This window comes from Acipenser ruthenus, chromosome 2 (genome assembly GCF_902713425.1).
Source record: "Acipenser ruthenus chromosome 2, fAciRut3.2 maternal haplotype, whole genome shotgun sequence".
In the NCBI taxonomy this organism is placed as follows: Eukaryota; Metazoa; Chordata; class Actinopteri; order Acipenseriformes; family Acipenseridae; genus Acipenser; species Acipenser ruthenus.
In genome coordinates this window covers 52,057,582-52,076,644 of record NC_081190.1, presented here as the reverse complement: position 1 = coordinate 52,076,644, position 19,063 = coordinate 52,057,582, and the positions used below count along the sequence as shown (strand labels likewise).

The 19,063-nt window shown below is 37.7% G+C and overlaps 1 protein-coding gene across 5 annotated transcripts in view; it reads left to right on the top strand.

The window, feature by feature from the left end:
- Window positions 1-19,063, top strand: part of LOC117409687 (serine-rich coiled-coil domain-containing protein 1-like) — a 667,826-nt gene that overhangs the window by 296,639 nt on the left and 352,124 nt on the right. For all 5 annotated transcript variants that reach the window (XM_034905803.2, XM_034905798.2, XM_058996863.1 and 2 more), the window contains exon 7: window positions 4,675-4,755. In XM_034905803.2, coding sequence (XP_034761694.2) covers window positions 4,675-4,755 — 81 coding nt within the window. The remainder of the gene's footprint in view (window positions 1-4,674; window positions 4,756-19,063) is intronic.

The window sequence follows — 19,063 nt, the reverse complement described above, 5'->3', positions numbered from 1 at the left end:
AGATCCAGAGAGCACAGCCTACTAACAGCTGAGAAAAAGGGTATAAGAACAAGAACACAAGAAAGTTTACAAACGAGAGGAGGCCATTCAGCCCATCTTGCTCGTTTGGTTGTTAGTAGCTTATTGATCCCAGAATCTCATCAAGCAGCTTCTTGAAGAATCCTGGGGTGTCAGCTTCAACAACATTACTGGGGAGTTGGTTACAGACCCTCACAATTCTCATATGTGTTCATAATTTAGTAAGACATTTACAGAAGATAGAACCAGCGGAAACTTGTGGCTCTGTGTGTTTCCCTGAGGTTAACTGCTCCAATACTGAAAGACCCATTCTTATGGTGCTCATTGGCCAGCGAATGTTTTACTGATGAAAGGGAATCAGAACATAACACAACTGCATACGACATGCCTTTTAAACCCGGGATAATTCTGGTTGCTCTTCTTTGCACCCTTTCTAGAGCAGCAATATCCTTTTTGTAACGAGGTGACCAGAACTGAACACAATATTCTAGGTGAGGTCTTACTAATGCATTGTTAAGTTTTAACATTACTTCCCTTGATTTAAATTCAACACTTCTCACAATATATCCGAGCATCTTGTTGGCATTTTTAATAGCTTCCCCACATTGTCTAGATGAAGACATTTCTGAGTCAACATAAACTCCTAGGTCTTTTTCATAGATTCCTTCTTCGATTTCAGTATCTCCCATATGATATTTATAATGCACATTTTCATTGCCTGCGTTCAGTACCTTACACTTTTCTCTATTAAATGTCATTTGCCATGTGTCTGCCCAGTTCTGAATGCTGTCTAGATCATTTTGACCTTTGTTGCTGCAACAGTGTTTGCCACTCCTCCTATTTTTGTGTCGTCTGCAAATTTAACAAGTTTGCTTACTATACCAGAATCTAAATCATTAATGTAGATTAGGAATAGCAGAGGACCTAATACTGATCCCTGTGGTACACCACTGATTACCTCGCTCCATTTTTAGGTTTCTCCTCTAATCAGTACTTTCTGTTTTCTACATGTTAACCACTCCCTAATCCATGTGCATGCATTTCCTTGAATCCCTACTGCGTTCAGTTTGAGGATTAATCTTGTATGCAGGACTTTGTCAAAAGCTTTCTGGAAATCTAACTAAAAAATGTCATATGCTTTGCAATTATCCATTGTCGATGTTGCATCCTCAAAAAAAATCAAGCAGGTTAGTTAGACACGATCTCCCTTTCCTAAAACCATGCTGACTGTCTCCCAGGATACTGTATATAGGTAATTTTCCATTTTGGATCTTATTATAGTTTCCATAAGTTTACATATAATAGAAGTCAGGCTTATTAGTCTGTAGTTACCTGGTTCGGTTTTGTCTCCCTTTTTGTGGATCGGTATTACGTTTGCAATTCTCCAGTCTGTTGGTACAACCCCTCTGTCAAGAGACTGTTGCATGATCTTGGTTAGCGGTTTGTAAATAACTTCTTTTATTTCCTTGAGTACTATATGTGCTGCCATTGATTAGGGGTGTGGAATTTGAATGAACTGGTACAATACTGGTACAATTCTGGCCAAAAGCTTGTTGACAAATATCCTAATTGTTTAAAAGAGGTTATTATTGCTAAAGGTGCCTCAACTAGCAATTAATTTAATTTTCCTTGTCAGGGTGTAAATACTTTTGAATTAGCATTTTTGGAATTTTGCCAAAAAATTGCTGAAACAAATAAGTGTAGACAGCTATTTCTTGTAACTTTTTTTTTCATTATCCATAAAAGCAAAACTTTTGCTGCAAAATATTTTTCCTATATTTCTTTTTTTTTTCGAGAAATTTCTAGAAATTATTAATTTCCATTGGGGTATGTAAACTTTTGACTACAACTTTATATCTATGTGATAGGGTGAGCGTTGCCAAGGAGAACATACAACTGCAGTTAAGCGCTCATACCAACACCATTCTCACTAACACCCATGATCACTCTATATGTACACCAGCCATGTGTGTTTGCAGGAAGGATTTTAACTCCCTCCCTACCACCCAATACACCCCACACAACACACACCCTGCCGTGGTGCCGCACACCTCCCCCCATGTGCGAAGCACACATGGCTGCCATTGGCCATCCCCCCCCCCCCCCCCAAAGCACCAAAGCACCACCCCCCTCCCCTCATGTCCATACTTCCCCACATGGACTCTCCTGGGTGGGTTGATACTTGGGGCTGTGGTGGAGGTCTCCTCACCTCCTCCTTCCGCAGCGGTAATGCTGACAGTGGCAAGACTGGCCCCACCAGCAGAGGCAATGCTGACAGTGGCAAGACTGGCTCCACCAGTGGTGGTGGTGCTGGTAGCGGCAATACTGACCTCAGCACGTGGCACTCCAGTAGTGCAGGTCAGGAGGGAGATTTATCTCCAAGAATCATTCTGTCTCTGTCACCGGTGCCCATACTCCAGGCAACACAGAGCCCCTCCTTCCCTCAACCAGAGCTGCTGCACTATTCAGCTTTCCTCCCATTCAATTTTTTTTTTCAAAATAAATCTACCATTCCATCTGAGTCGTCAGGGCCGCTTTCCCACTTCTGATACCATATGTGACAGGGTGAGCATTGTCAAGGAGACTCAGAGACCATGCAACTGCAGTTAAGCGCTCATACACGCATATTTATTTACGTTACTCAAAACAAACACATAGTGACGTGCACCACACCATTCCTTCAGCAACACCATTCTCACTAACACTCGTGATCACTCTACATCTGTGGCAACATTCCCACATGTGTTTGCAGGGAGGATTTTAACTCTCTCCCTGCCACCCAATACTCCCCACACAACACATACTTGTGCTCTGTAAGCATTCGATCAGGGTAAATCTTTATTTCACTTCTCCAACCGAATGTGGATGAAGACTTTAGCAGCTATACTCACCCTCTGTTCTCCCTTTTTCTTAATAAACGAAACATGTTTCATTTTTAAACAGTGTTATGCTGATTCATAATGTAAAGTGGTACAGTGTTCATTTTAAGCATTTGCCCTGCTGATTACAGATCTGTTTAAAAACAATGCTCCTGAAAGTGTGTGGCGACGATGATCATGCCATGATAAAAAATTAATTGAAGAAAGTGGTTACACTGAAATAATTCCATCACATATCCTTTTGTTCAGCTTTAAGAAGCCTTTTCAAAAGCTATTTATTTCTGGAGTAATTCATGATAAATAATATAGATAGAAACACAGCAGAGAAGCACACACAATATATAATTGTAGGATAAGTAATAAGTATAAAAATAAAATAACATGGATATATGTTCTAATCCAAGGCTATTATTATAGCATGGCCAGGTCCTGCTGTGTAGGTGAGTACCCAGGGTCTGGAAAGTATGGGGATGATTTCAGAGAATACTATGGAGATTAAAATGGCCAAGTCAAGTACATACTTTTTTTTTTTTAATTGTCGTGCATGTTACATTCAATATTTCAGCCACTATTGTGCATTGTTTGACCTTTTGTATCATTTTTTTATAGCACAGTTTTGGGGGTTTTTTATACTTTTTTTTTATAATATCACCTCTTTTTTAGGGTGTCTTGAAACAAAACTCCCTCTCTACAGCAGTTACTGTATAGTGTAATATTTCTTAATACTTATCATTTAAGGTTTAACTTAAGTGTTATATTACAGTACATGACTGGATGATACATGCAGAGGGTACAAAGCTTTCAGTATTTTCAGCGTCTTTGTTTATGGTGAATTGGTTATATTTTATCAATTCGTTTTTAAGGCTTATTTTGTATTAAAAAATGATCGTGTACTGATATCTATACATTTTGGAAGTATTTATTCATTGGCACTCAAATTGGCTCCATTTAATTATGTTTGCACCCATCTGCACATGAGTACCTGCATTTTTATGTTGAGAATTTCACCCCTACCTAAAATGTTGGAGCAGCAAATGAATTCTAGCAAGGTAAAAATGCATTGAGAATTTACACAGTATCGTATGTAAGCTTATATGAAGAAAAGGATGAGCTGCTGCAAGGAATGGACTGTCTGCCCACACTGGGTGATAGGAATAAAAGAGATGTATAGGATAATAATCTGTTGAATACTGTATAAGAATTTGCAGCGTTGCTAAGTCTAAAATACCGAATAATTACTTATGGGATAATAAATATACCTGACCCACAAATGCAATCATTAATACTTGTTGGCTTCATTTTAGTGTGGGTATATGTTTGTGAGTCCTCATTCAAAATGTAGCCCCTTATACTCCAATTGTGTCAGTATGTATGTCTGTCACACTCTACTTGTTGAACATATTACTGCCTTGCATTTTGAACCAATGTTCTCAAAACTTTTAGCATAAAATCCTACCCTCCATATTGTATTTGGGTATAATCTGATAAACCGTTAATGAAATACGGATGTTTAAACAACTATGAGGACCCTGCACTGGTCACTGTAATTTTATTTTTATTTCTCTTGCAGCCAATTTTCACCTGTAAGTTTATAAAGCAGGGTGATCAATTGGGCTGCTTTGAAGAGCTTACCATTGAGATCCTTTATTACATCTTATCCTTGACACTAATGTGTCCTTTTACATCTTATGCTACCTCTAGCTGTAATAGCCTACTTGATTCAACAAACATAATAATTTCTCAAATTCCTTTTTCTTTTTTCTTTTTTTTTTTTTAGCAAAGCACAGAAATGAGTCCTGCCAGCAGCATCCATTCCCTTCCTGTGAGCCCAGGCACTGAAAAACAACTTCTGTCTAAGGTACATTTTAATTTAAAGGTTATTTTGTTTGGAAAGTTTCTTATCAACTACCTTGTATTTTGTGTGTGTGTTGGAAGCCCAAGTAAAACTCACTGCTTGGAATAAAACTAAAAACACAGAGTGAAAGAGGGCTCTTTTTATCACACATCTCATTCTTTGTGTTTATACTTGGACAGTACAATCATCCTTTGCTCTGTGTTGTGGTGTGTCTGCACCACACCACATTAAATACCATTTGTTCCTGTTGAAATGTCTCATAGTTTTCTATAGTGATGGTGTATCCACCACTGTTTACCTTTTCACTGCTGTTGTGCCATTTCTGTCCTGTAAATATAACTTTTTTATGCCTTGCACTATATTTTTTTTAGATCCCAAAACAAACTTTATTTACAGTATAGGAATTTTGAAACATAAATTCAGAAGATCTAAAATTATGGGTTTGAAATGTACAGTATGCAAGAAGATGACCGTTTTGTTTACCATTAATCAAATATTTGTTTACTGTGATGTGTCCGTCTTAGTGGACATACCTGTAGTCTCATTTGTAAGAGATGCCTTAAGCAGTTTTTTTTTCCATTAACAATAAATTGATACATGGTGTAAACTTTGCACTAGAGTAATTAATGTGTGAATATGGACTGTTTTGGTATATTGGTGTGCAATTTTACATTAATCTGTAGCCAACTTAATCTCTTTTAAATTGCTGATCTGTTTTTTTTCTTCCCACAAAGTCCTGTGAGTTCTGTGATTTCTGTATCTTACATAACCAACATCCCTTGATATTGTCCGAGCAAGCCTTATCACGATGGCCTTTTTGGTTCATTCATAGTTGTCAAATTACATATTTGAATATCTAAAGCACCTTTCACACTGGCATGCTCTACCTGGGTCAGGACCCAGTGTCATGCGGGTCGGGTACACGATTTCACACTGCTTTTAATAAAGCAGGGTTGACCTGGGTGACAGACGCAAGTACACAATCCTAGTATCAATGCCCCGGAAGCAGCTTGTTACTGACGCTTCCATCCAAGCTTCTCTGGATTGAACCGTGCACCCAAATGTTTATTAGAGCAAATGTTTCTACATCCCTGCTGCAATTTGGCTCATGCTGTGTCTCAGTCAACAAAAATATGGCTAACCAGAATAAACAGAAATGTTCTTTGCAGAAGTGAAACCTTCACGCAGGCGTGGCTGTTTCTTGCGTCGGCTCACGAACGGCCGTCAAGCATTTTGTCTCACTCAACCCGGGTCAAAGCGTGTTAGCCCACATCCTGAAGTGGGTTGCTGGGACCCGGGTTAACCCAGTTAAGACCCAGGTTGTGGTTTCACACTTCGCGAGATTGTGACCCAGCTAGCCAGGACCCGGTTCTGGACCCGTGCAGGAGTGCCAGTGTGAATGGGGCTTAATGCTCTTATATGACTTATCACCCCAATTTTTTTTATGTTGACCCAGTTTGTTTGCATTTATAACCCAGGAACGGACATTGCTGGAATATTTCTTAACCTATTTTTTAATACATAAAAGCAAAGTGAAGCATTCAAAAATATCTTCATGGTTCGTATTTTCTTTTTCTTAAACTGCAACCTAGTTTCCTGAGAGAGAAAAAAAAATATTTGACACATCGTGAAAATAGAGCATAGAAGGTGATCTTTAAGGACAAACATATCGGTCTGCAAATTCCTAGGGATCAACTCTAAAGACAACAATGTTTGTTGGCTGTATTTGAAAGGTTACCTTGATGAAATATATTTGTTGCTTAAGGCTCATTTCTTAGAAGTGGGTATCTTCTCAACTTTGTGTTAAATAGGTGAGCCACATTTATTTTCACTGGTAAGATAATTTTGAGTAAGTACAGGTATTTAACATGCTTTCCTATTGCTAATAATTTGTATGCTCATTGTGCAATATCATGCAGTGATAACTTTCTCTCATTGCTTTGTTGTTTAATGACTTCTGTTTATGAAGCGTCTTTGACAGACGATGGGACTAAACCCGGGTTGTTAACTGCATTCCTCAGAGATTTAGCCAGAAGTTCATTAAATTGTTCAGGTACTGTGAAAAATCTAAGCATTTGCAAAGCAATATTGAACATGTGTTTGATTTTATAAGTCACTGAACACTTCCCCACAAATTGTAATTTAGCATTAAGGGAATGTACAATCACCCAAAGTACCAGTGATAAAATTACATTGCTGTAAAAAAAAAAAAGATTATAATAATTTTTAATTTCATATACTGTCAGACACCTAAGCCTTTTGACTGTTTATCAGCGAATATTCTGGAATATAAGAAGAAGCAGATGTGGGCAATAGAATTCATTATGAAAATAAATTGATATCAGATTCTATAATTCCAGGGTGCTGTTTAGTCTTCACTCTACCCTACAGTACATCTAGACTAGGGGTGTTAATCGTTTAGAGTTTAAACACTAGTAAAGTGTCAAACGTTTTAAATTTTGCTTAGTCGTTTAAACATTGTCAAAAATGTTCCGGTCAAATACTAAGAACAAGAGGGTATCTGCAAATAATGGCTACTCTGCAGAACTTCGTTACAGCAGCAGTACGAGAACAATGTAAAAGCACATGAAAATAAAGCATCCTGTACATACGATGTCTGCTTTGACTACTGGTGCTGGATCTAACGCAGAGGAGGTGGGGCCCAGACAAACAACAATGCAAGTGTATGCTAGTAGTGCTAGGAAATGGGGCATCTGCTAAGAAATAAATAATAATAATAATAATAATAATAATAATAATAATAATAATAATAATAATAAATGAATGCAATAAAACTTGGGCTGAAAACATAACACGGTTGATTATTGAGATGATTGCAACTGACATGCAACCAATTTCAACTGTGAAGGATACCGGATTCAAGTTCTTGTCTTTTGTTTAGCCAGGTTACAGAATGCCGTGTTGATCGTTTATTTTTTTTCACCCTATACCATGGGAAATGCCGGTTTAGTTTGCATCAGCTATTCTGGGATTGAGACTCGAGTGATGTTTACTACATTCTTTTTTTTTTTAAAAGAGAGGATTGCTTACATTTAATGTTTACTTTCCAGTCTACTTTTTTTTTTTTTTAAATGGAATCCTGTAAAAGTCTTTATTTGAATTAACGTGATACTGTACTTGGGATAAAGCCAGTTTGGTGTGAACATAACTAGTTATTGTCTTTTATATACAGTAAGTAGGAGAGATTAGCGTTTTGGATTTTAGCACGGTTTGAATAATTAGACTGCATAACATTTCTGTAATAATGTAGTTAATACTCACCCTCTAATCAAAACAGACCATTTTCGTATCCCCGCTGCTATTATTTTTTCATACTGATTCACTGTTTTTATGCATTTATTTATATATAGGGCTTAATTTAGTAATTTATTTGATTTTTAAAAAAAACAATTCTGTCAAACAACTTAAAGGGCACATAGGGACCTTTTTGTTTTATTGTGTTACATGTACCCATGTGTTGCTATAACTGTTTACGTAAGGTGTGTGTATTGTTTTTTACATTTTGACCACTTTTTTAAACTTTTAAATTGCATTCTGTGCCTCAAGATGGCTTCCAATGTACCCGCATAGACATCTCAACTCCTGCTCACTGGTAAATCCATCTCAGTTACATATGTGAGCAGAAGGATGATGGGATATGTAGTTCTGAGAGGTACATGGGAAGCCATCTTGAGGCAGGGAATGCAATTTAAAAGTTAAAAGAGTGGTCAAAATGTAAAAAGAAATAAATAAAACATATACACACACCTTATGTAAACAGTTGTAGCAACATATGGGAACATGTAACACAATAAAATAAAAAGGTCCTTATGTACCTTTTAATGGGCTTTAAATAGACCAAGCCTTCATTTTTAATTTACAAACAGAACGTACAAACATGTTGTTAAGTGACTAATCTTTATTAAAGCTATAGCAAAAAATATTAGTATTTTGCTGGACATATTATTACAATTGTTATGAGTAATTGTATTCACATTAATAAAGATGAGTTGCTCGGCATTTAAATGATATGGTAAGATTTACGATTTAAAAACCCATTTAGTTGTTTCACAGAAAAAAAAAACTGTAAATTAAATACATTTGAGTATGAACGAGTTTCTCAGTTGTGATTGAGATACACGAATGGCTTAACAAGTATTAATTGCATTTTTTAAGGCAAGTAGAAAAGCTGAGGTAAAACACCGAAAATCAGTAGACCTATTTATAGACATGTATGTGGTAATTTATAGAAAGTCATTTAATTAAAAACAAGTAATAGCACTATCTCAAAATGTTTATTTTAATGTTTAAACTATATATTTTTTAAAGTTTAAACATTTAATAAATTAAACAGAATCTAGCACCCCAACTCTAGACCCCCAAATACATTTTCCAAGGAAATAAGAATCTGCATTGTGTCTTGCAAAATATGGCATGCTCAACCTATTTCCATTAAACAGATGTCTCTGAAGATAAATAGAATCATTGATTCTACTCCTACTCTGAGAAAGGCAAAAACAGAGGAAGTTTGTACGTAAACCAAGTTGGTACATAATTCAGTAACTGTGCAACAGTTTATTCACATTGGATGATCGGTTCTTCTCTTATCGTGACAATGTGACCATGACCTGAAGACAAAGTTTACCACAATGCTTATGTATGACCTAGGATGGAAAGAGAGCACCACTTTAGTATAATGTATGGCTAGGATTTCTTTTAAAAATAGAAAATAAAGCCCATTGTTTTTAGGCATATGTAGAAATAAAACGTTAATGTCCATACCGTAAGAAAAGCAATAATGATGTTACTCAGCCTACTGAGAGAATTTTAATAAAAGATCATCTTGCATCTATTAAGAATCCATGTGGAAACTGCTACACGTCTTGAACTGCTGAAAAAGTTGTGTTTATCCATTTGCTTTGGAGAACTTTGAAAAACAATATTAAGCCAGTATATATTGTGATAGTGTGACCAACCTGCAGCAAAGAACCAGGCTGGAGACTCTTGTTACAGTTGCAAGCAGTTCCTTTTATTTTTCCCACATGGGAGTAAAGAAACAAAGGCCAAAATAAATGAATAAACAAACAAATAAGCCTAGCTGTTGTTTGAGCACTGACTAAACAGTGGTATTTGTTGTTCCTGCCTACACGGTCAGGATGGCTAAGCCGTTTGCCTGACAAGAAAATAAGTACACAGTGGTAGGTTGTGTCACACACAGTAATCCCCGACAGATGTTAATACACAGTGTACGGTTTAGAACAACGGTCTTACTCGTTGGTAGTTTTCAATTATGTTGTCCAGCTTCAGCAATGCCAGACACGGTTCCACTCACATACTCCTCAACACCCACTATGAGACTCACACACCAGCCTTTTTCATCATACAGGTGTCAATCGACTTAACAAGCAATTAAAGAATACCCGATTTACTTAACATCTGATTAACAATTGATCGCTGTCTCATTAGGTAAACAAGTACTTTTACACACACCCAGATTAACGGGAGCTAGTAGCATCTAGTGGAAAAACAGAACATTACACTTAGTAACCCATTTACCCAGAAAAGAGAGCTCATCATTCTTAAACTTACATATGTGTTTTGAACCACTTCACCACAATATATTAAAAAAAATGTCCTCAATCTTCAGAAGCTAATGAAATCTATTTGCCTATCTGACTTGCATGCAGGCAGCACTGTGATTTTTTTCCAGGGCATCTGTAAACAGTAATGGAGACGAGCCTAAAATAGGAAGCAATGCATCTGACATTGTGTTGGATGAGAAGGGATTGGAGTGTGTGGCCTGCCGTTCTAGAAAACCTGTTTTAAAAATAAGCTAGAATCCAACTGAGACTAACCACATCCCTTCTTGTCCTAATTTGAGCAAGTGCAGAAACTTTTTTTCTGAACATTTGTTATCCTTGCCATGGATGAGAAGGGTTTGGAGCGTGTGGCCTGCCGTTCTAGAAAACCTGTTTTAAAAATAAGCTAGAATCCAACTGAGACTAACCACATCCCTTCTTGTCCTAATTTGAGCAAGTGCAGAAACTTTTTTTCTGAACATTTGTTATCCTTGCCATATTAGCTTGCCTTTTATAATTAGTGCCTGTGGACAATAATTCCCACAGTGAGCTATGACAGCAGCATGGGTAATGAAAGTGAATGATCCTCAGTGCTCCTTGGAAAGAGCAAGTAGGAGTGTACTATTGGTTCTCTCATTTATCCACCACTTCTTGTCAGCCCTTTGTTCTGTAATTATATTTATAAAATGGAATGTTCAGATGCTGCACGCTGATTGGGGGTTTTAAACCATGCATAAATATAGTTTAATGCACGGCGGAACCTATTTGTGTCTAATTACAGTTCAATTAATAATACGTATTGAACTCACAACGGAGAGCCTGAGTATCTGTTGTGCCTTATTGCTTGTTTTTCTCGATCATTTTCGCTAAAAGCAGTATATATATATATTTACAGCGTGTTTTAATGTTATTTTAGTCGTTTTGGCTAGTTATGCCCTGTCACGGCCTAGCGCATTGCAAAGTCTGCAACTAAATTTCAACCTTCCCCCGGGTCTAGCACGTTCTTGGCTGCGTGTACTCTTGTTTTAACTAGCTTCAGGTATTTGAGGTGAGTAGCTGGACAGGGCTACAATTAATTACTTAGATCCCTGCAGGGATAAAATAATATTCTGTTATTGTATTTATTGTTGGAAATGTTGAAAACCTCCAGTTTAACGGTGTCTGCTGGACTATTTTTTCTACAAAACAGAAGAATATGTTGTGTATTATCTTATACAGCAATCAGGATACTGGTTATATTTAACATCTTTGGAATTGCTAATAGGTCAGCAAAACAGACAGCAGTAAAATTCCCTTTTTCTCTGGGTAAAATGGAGCTTATACTGTATTGTAAACTCACCATACAGTACATGGCATAAATAAACCCTGGAAGACATTGCAGTATGCTCAGTTGGTCTAAGAGGAGGTAGATCTAAATACTGTAACTGTTTAAGTAATGCAAATAGAAACAACCCTAGCTGGCAGTGGTGTCAATAGGATTATCTTACTTGGAAGACACCAACACTAAATGTACAGCAGTGCTTAATTTGTAAATCGGGAGGTCCCGGAACACATAGTGAGTGCGAAAGGGGGGTGTTCCGGGGGGCTCTGAGGTACCGGAACGCATGAGAAAAAAAGTGACAAACACAATGTAACCAGACAATGTAACTATAACCTGTGTTAAGGTGTCATGTTTAGCCTTGGCTACAATGCTTGCTGCCGCTAAATGGGCCTTGGTTCGGGCATGTTCAAAAACCTTTTTTCTGAGGGCTCTTTGTTGTTTTTTTACGTCGGAGGCAGAGGACGTTACTGTACATTCCACCCACTCTTTTGCTAGTGTCATCCCTCCAGTCTTTTCCAGACCAAAGCTCCCTACCTTTTTGCATGATGTACAGCCCAGCTTTGAATTTTGCATGACAAGCCAGGGGTTATACGTTTGCTTTTACTTGAACTGAGCCTCCGTCCAAACTGCACCTGCTCCGGGCACTTCGTCGGTGGATGCACTGTCCTCCCTAGTGATGTGTAGTTCGTGAACGAATCGTTCTTTTTGAACGACTCACTAAGGTGAATGATGGGAATCGGATCAGAGTCCCCATTGAATCGGTTCTTTTGATTCACCCTATGAACAAGCTGCGTGGCGCACAGGAGTCGAGTTACCAGTCTATCAAGAGTCATGAAATGATTCCTTACCTCTCGAGTCAGGCTGATTTGTTCGTTGTAACAAGGAAACCGGGTTGTCTCTCAACTCATTGAGTGTTATGAAACTGAAGACCGTATGTGCCATGTTGGATCCAAATTCCCGCTTACTTAGTGCATGATGAGAACTCTGCGTGAGCCAAAATGGCGTCAGTTACATCCTCCAGACCACAGCTATTTATCTATGATCCAGACGGTGTGTACTTTCTAGGGTGCTGCTTCACGCTGTCAGAAAGTCAGATTACAAGTTTGTGCACCACAATTTTATTTTTTATTTTTCTTACAGTTCTTCTTAGTTTCCTATGTATGTAACCTTGTGTAAGTCTGCCAAACAAATAAATAATAAAATGAATCACTACTGTAGCCTATTTGTTATTTTTTATACACATACAAAATTAATCATATCTATAGTTAACTATTTTGCACAAATTATGATTAATACTTCTAAGTCATCTTGAGTAAAGTCAGCCAAATTACTAAATAATATATAATAATAATAACAATAATAATAATAATAATAATAATAATAATAATAATTGAGATATACACCTCATTTCCAAAATAAATAAATACAAACATCTACTGGTATTGTAACGTTATTGTACCCAAGGCTTAAATATATAACTTCTGATAAAATATTTCACCTTGAGGAATGAATGTATTTTATACATGACAATTTACAACTACGGTTAAATATTTTATAATTTAATAATGACGGCGATTCACCTTAGTCCACAAGGTGAAACGTAGTATCAGCTACGATACAACAACCTTTTAGGAGGATATTGCACATTCTAATGGATGACGTTCTTAAACGTCCATTATATTTTACACGCACATTAAATATACATTTTCTAAATGTTATTTTACTGTGTTAAACACTAAAAAATACTAAATATATACACGTTTAAACTTTGTTTATATACAATGTACATGTTGCGGTTATGGGTGTGCTTCAACGTGTGATTGATCACATGACTAATCCCAAAGGTTTACTGGATAGAAGAGGAATTGGGCAAACAGCGTTTTGCTATGTGCTGAATAAATACCACGGATTAGTTCCACAAATACCACTCGTTCGAGCCTCTCTTTTTTGTTGTTGTAAAAAACGATGGGTGACTCCAAATGTATAGAAAAAAACACATAAGAAATGCAATTGACTATTTTTTTAAAGATTAAATTAAATTAGATTGCTACTGATGGCTAAACAATGCCAATGGTTCAAACGGTTATGTTATCTCCAGTATTCTAAATATATATTATTATTTGTTTGTCAAACTATATTTAATTTAATGTTTATGTAGATTCTCCCTAGCTTTTGTGATGTGCAGTTTGTGAACGACTTGTTCTTTCCAGTTAAAATAAACCTACGTAAACAATCTTAATGCTGTCTACATTGATTGGTTTTGTCATTGAATCAGTGAATCAAATGAACGAAATGAATCGATTCACCAAACTGAACTGAATCAAATGAATCGAGTCACTAAAAATAATCGAACTGCCCATCACTAGTCCTCCCCGACCCCGTCCCCCTCTCCTGCCGAGTCTGACTCACTAGTGGCCTACTAGCTAGTGGAGGACGTGCCGGTGGTGATGCTGAACTGGCGGGGTTAGCAGAGCAAACAGTGCTGCTAGCTAAGGCATCGCCATCAGGAGCAGTTTCCCCCTCATTTTTGATTTGGCTTTCCTTTCCCACAACACGTTTCAAATTCAGTAGCGACGACTAGCCTAGGCTACGTGACGTGATTACGTAGAGACCTCTCACTAGCTGACCACCACTGTTTCAAGATCAGTTACTTACCTCGCCGGCCCGCCCCATAACCTCTATGTACAAATAAGAGAGCAGGTCTAGAATCGGTGTGGCAGGATAGGATGTGCTTTTACGGGGGTCGGGAGAAATAACGAGGAGGCAGAGGCAACTTTAACTCTGATTGCTTTTATTAGAATGTTTACAGTGCAAACAGTGGAAAAAATAATAAATCATGCCGCGAGAGGTACCGGATCCAGGCAAATTAGGTGCCGAAACGAAAAAAGTCAAATCTGAGAGGTGCCGGAACAGGATCCGGCTCAAATTAAGCACTGATGTACAGGTTGGGTGAATGCTTTTGGAGCTGAGTGATGGTTCCAAGTTAAAAGTTTGGAAGAATTAACTTAATTACCTCATATTTGCTGGGAAGCTGTGACCTTCCTTGGCTTGCATGTCACTGTTATAATTCTCAAATATCCAGATGCAAATATTTGAATTGATTGATTAAACTGTAACTTCTGTTACTTATTGTTAATATAGACCGTAAATCTAGATGCTGGCCCCGTAGACCACCTCTGGGGAAAAAAATAGAAATTAGAATAAAATAAATTTGAATGTGAATTAAGTTAAAATAACATAATTAAATGTTGTATTCAGCATTTGTTTACATTTGTGCAATGTGTGATAGTTCAGCCTTCCTCTGACTAGATAGCAACTAGGAACACATTGTAAATGACTCATTTGTATTCCTAATTAGGTAAGATGTCTAGGTAAAATATCTTGAAAAGAACCACTGATTAGAACAACAGCATTTAAGATAAATCTGCTTGAGTGAATCTTGCCCAGGAACCACATTGTCTATAATAACAACTATTGTACCTTTCTTGCCATCTTTCCCCGATAGCAAATACCAACTACTTCACCCTTTTTCCCAAAGTTTAAATATATGCCATGTCTGGACTTGCTTTTTAAAAAAGGTAGTTGTAGTGCACAGAAAGGAACTCTAGGGAATGCAGTCAACAGACACCAATGAATAATACAGTAAGTTTACATGACAAAGCGTTTGAAAACTGAATCATTTTCTTAAAACATCACTTTTCTGTGTTCACATGATTAACAGTAGAAAATCTAATTAGAATTCAACTGTATACTTGGATTGAAGTTTTCGGAAAACGCGGGATATTTTCGCATGCAAAGTACTGTAGTAGCCTAAGTACGATTTCAACAGACCGGACATTTCTGCGACAGAATGGAGACCAATCTAATAACTTAAGTGCTTTATCGAAGTGTCAGGTCTTAAATTCAAAGATTACTATCCTATACCTCTATTCAGATTCCCCACAATGTGCAATCAGCCTTTCCAACAGCTCATCCTGTACCAATTTCTTTTGCAGACATTCTTTTAAATGATCACGTCATTTTAAAACTGGAAATCATGTGCTGCTTCAGTATGGGCTATTTACAAATACATACAGACTTTAACAAATGTATTACTTTATCCCTAACTTGACAAATGGATGCATGCAGACTGACTACAGATAATTTTCTCTGTTTTCTAAAACCACGTGCAGGAATGAAGGTCAAAGTTTGCACATGTGCAGTGCGCTATCGGAATAAGTTTTCCGAAAAGTGTGTACATTTTGTTAGTTTTCGGAAATTTAATCGGAAATTTCTAGGTGCTGTTTTCCGAAAACTGACTTTCGGAATATTCCGATACATTTTCCGAAAACTGTGTTTACATGACTTTTGATATCGGAATTAGTTTTCGGAAAACTTAGTTTTCCGAAAAATATCAGAATTCTTATGCCCATGTAAACGCACTGATAGTTTAGTGTCAAAAAGGAATACGAGGAATATGAGGAATAGGTCGGCCAGGATGTCCTCGGCTCACCGCGCACCAGTGACCCCTGTAGTCTGGCCGGGTGCCTGCGGGCTTGCCTGTAAGCTGCCCGAGAGCTGCATTGTCCTCCGACGCTGTAGCTCTTGGGTGGCTACATGGTGAGTCGGCAGTGTGAAAAAAAGCGGTCGGCTGACAGCACACGCTTCGGAGGACAGCGTGTGTTCGTCTTCGCCCTCCGGAGTCAGCGCAGGGGTGGTAGCGGTGAGCTGAGCCTAAAAATAATTGGCCATTTCCAAACTGGGGAGAAAATAATAAAAATAAATTTATAAAAAAAAAGGAATATGAACAGGGGGGTCCCTGAGTGGCTCACCTGGTAAAAGCACAGCAGCGTGGTGTGCAGGGAGAGTCATACAGTGCAAGTTCGCATCCTGGCTGTGCCAAGTCTTTGCTGGGGTTTTCAAAGGAGCGTCGCATTGGCTCCAGTGCTTCCATAGGTTAGTTATGGAGGCAAAATCGGCAGGTACTGTATCTTCTCATCATGCTACAGCGAACCCTGCTGTCCAGGCGCCCAGCAGGCTCAAAAGCGGACACCTGCAGGGCTGGTCTTTGTCCTCCAGGCCTTTAGCTCACCGACATCCGCTCTCGAATTCCTGGGTGTAAAAGAGAAAGCTGGCTTGGTCATGGGATCGGAGGACGCCCATTAAACCTTCAGTTCTCCTGAGCTGTGTGGGGAATTGTTGCGATGAAGGGAAAACATTATTGGACATTCCAAATTGGGGAGAAAAGTGCCCTGTCCACACTACATAACCGATCTCGAGAACCGTACTCGAAACCGCTCTAATTAATACATCTCAAAGCGTCCACACTGAAGTACCGTTTCATGTTTAGTCAGGCTTAATGCGTCCACACACCATTAGAATAGTTCAGTTACAATTCCCAGCAGCGCAACGAACTGTGGAAATTAATACGATAGTATCCCACCATGCACTGTATTTTATTTAAAAATAATGTGTTATGCCCCAAGTTTTGTGGAAAAAGTAAATCAGAACACACACACACACACACAAGTAGGGCTTGAAGTTTTCAAGTTTTATTTTTAATCAGGTAAAGTCCCTTTAAACAAATTGAGCTTATTCTGTTTTATAATTAAACTAAAAAAAAGCTGTTAATTACAAAACAATCTTTGTTTTTACATTCATATCTTGCCTGGGCCTAATTCTGGTCCTCTTAATTTTATTTCAAACAGAGCTGACAAATTACATAATTTGTTCATCCCCGATCCTACTTTTAACTCGCATTTCATTTTTGCAGTCGCCTAATTTAACGTTGTGTTTTATTTTCCCCACTAGTTTGACAGAGATAAACAAAAAATTAAGGCCACCACTTGGCCACCAGGTTTTGAAAGCTAGTGGACAAATGGCCACCAGCATACAAAGTGATTTGTCCCACCCTGGTCCTGTGTCAAGTTTCAAACAGTACATTTCAAAGACACCATCAGAAGAACACCCTCATCTCATGAGTCACTGTCCACAATACTGAGAAGCCGTAACAAAAATAACACACCACTGCCTCTGCCACAGAGATGCTGCACTTGCATAATTTTATCATTACTGGGAATGTGTAGGTAATGTTTATAATAAATACATTCTAAAACCATCAATAGTCCGTTGGGACAATTTTTTGGTGCAGACAGATATTTAATAATGTTTTCATCTTAGTGCCTTTAAAACATTGTAGTTGGCCTTTATTAATAATATTTATAAAATATTTATGAAATAGCCATTTTATAAGCGCAGTAACCCACTCTAGGGTCTTGTACCTTGTGTCTCAATGCACCCATACATTATTGCTTAGGTATTTTACACAGCTGTGGCTATGCTTTCTGCCATACTTGTTTAAGCATATCTTCAGTTTTGATGTATTCTGATTGGTTGTCAAACTCTGCTCAATCCAGTTCAAAATAACTTTATAAATAGGTTCCACCATTATGGAGACATCGCTACAGCAATTATTTTATTATCTATAATATGTTAGGGATTGAAGCTTTAGGGTGATTTCCAATAAACTCTGGAGACTAGAAAATTGACAATGGTGACTAAAATACAATAAAATAAAAACCCACTGTGCCCAGGGTTCACCTTGTAAAGGCATTACTATGTGAAGTGCAGGGTGAGTCATGCAAGCGTGGATTATGTTTGTGCCAGATTGATAAACGTGGTTGTGGGTTTACAGGGAGCACTCCAGTAGCCTTTGCATTTGTGCAGGGTATGGAGGAAAATCATTTTGGAATTGTTCGTGTCATAGCATTTCAGTGATCCCTGCTGGTCAAGCACTAATTTGCCTCCAGGTTTAAGTAACTTAGTGGGTGACAAGGGACTATTTGTTTCAGTCCTCCTGCAAGCCTATTGATTCGTAAATGTGTTACTTTGGTGAGGTGACATTCACCTTTAAATTAAAACAGTTTGTATGTTTAAAAACAAATCACAATTGTAAGTTTCAACAAAAACAGGTCTTGTAGATCAATATCCTAAGGCAGGGGTTCCCAAACTTTCTCAGCTCAAGGCCTCCCAAAACATTCCGAATCCTGGCTGAGGCCCCCCACCCAATGAATCTGTATTATTATTATTATTATTATTATTATTATTATTATTATTATTATTATTGTTATTATTATTATTATTGAGTCATTAGCAGACATCTTTATTATTTGTATTATTAAGTAATTTAGCTGCAGACACCTTTATCCATTGCGACTTACATGTTTTTTAAACTTACATATAATGTACTACATATACATTACAAGGGTAACAACATCACTACAAAAAATACACTTAGTCCCATCATTTGACAGTTCAATCAACTCCTCTTGGGATTTCAGGTCCAGGTTTGTATCGATTTCAGAATCAAAGATTATTCGGATCTAATTCAAATGTTTGTTTTCGAGCTCTGGAAAGTATTCACTGAAGTACT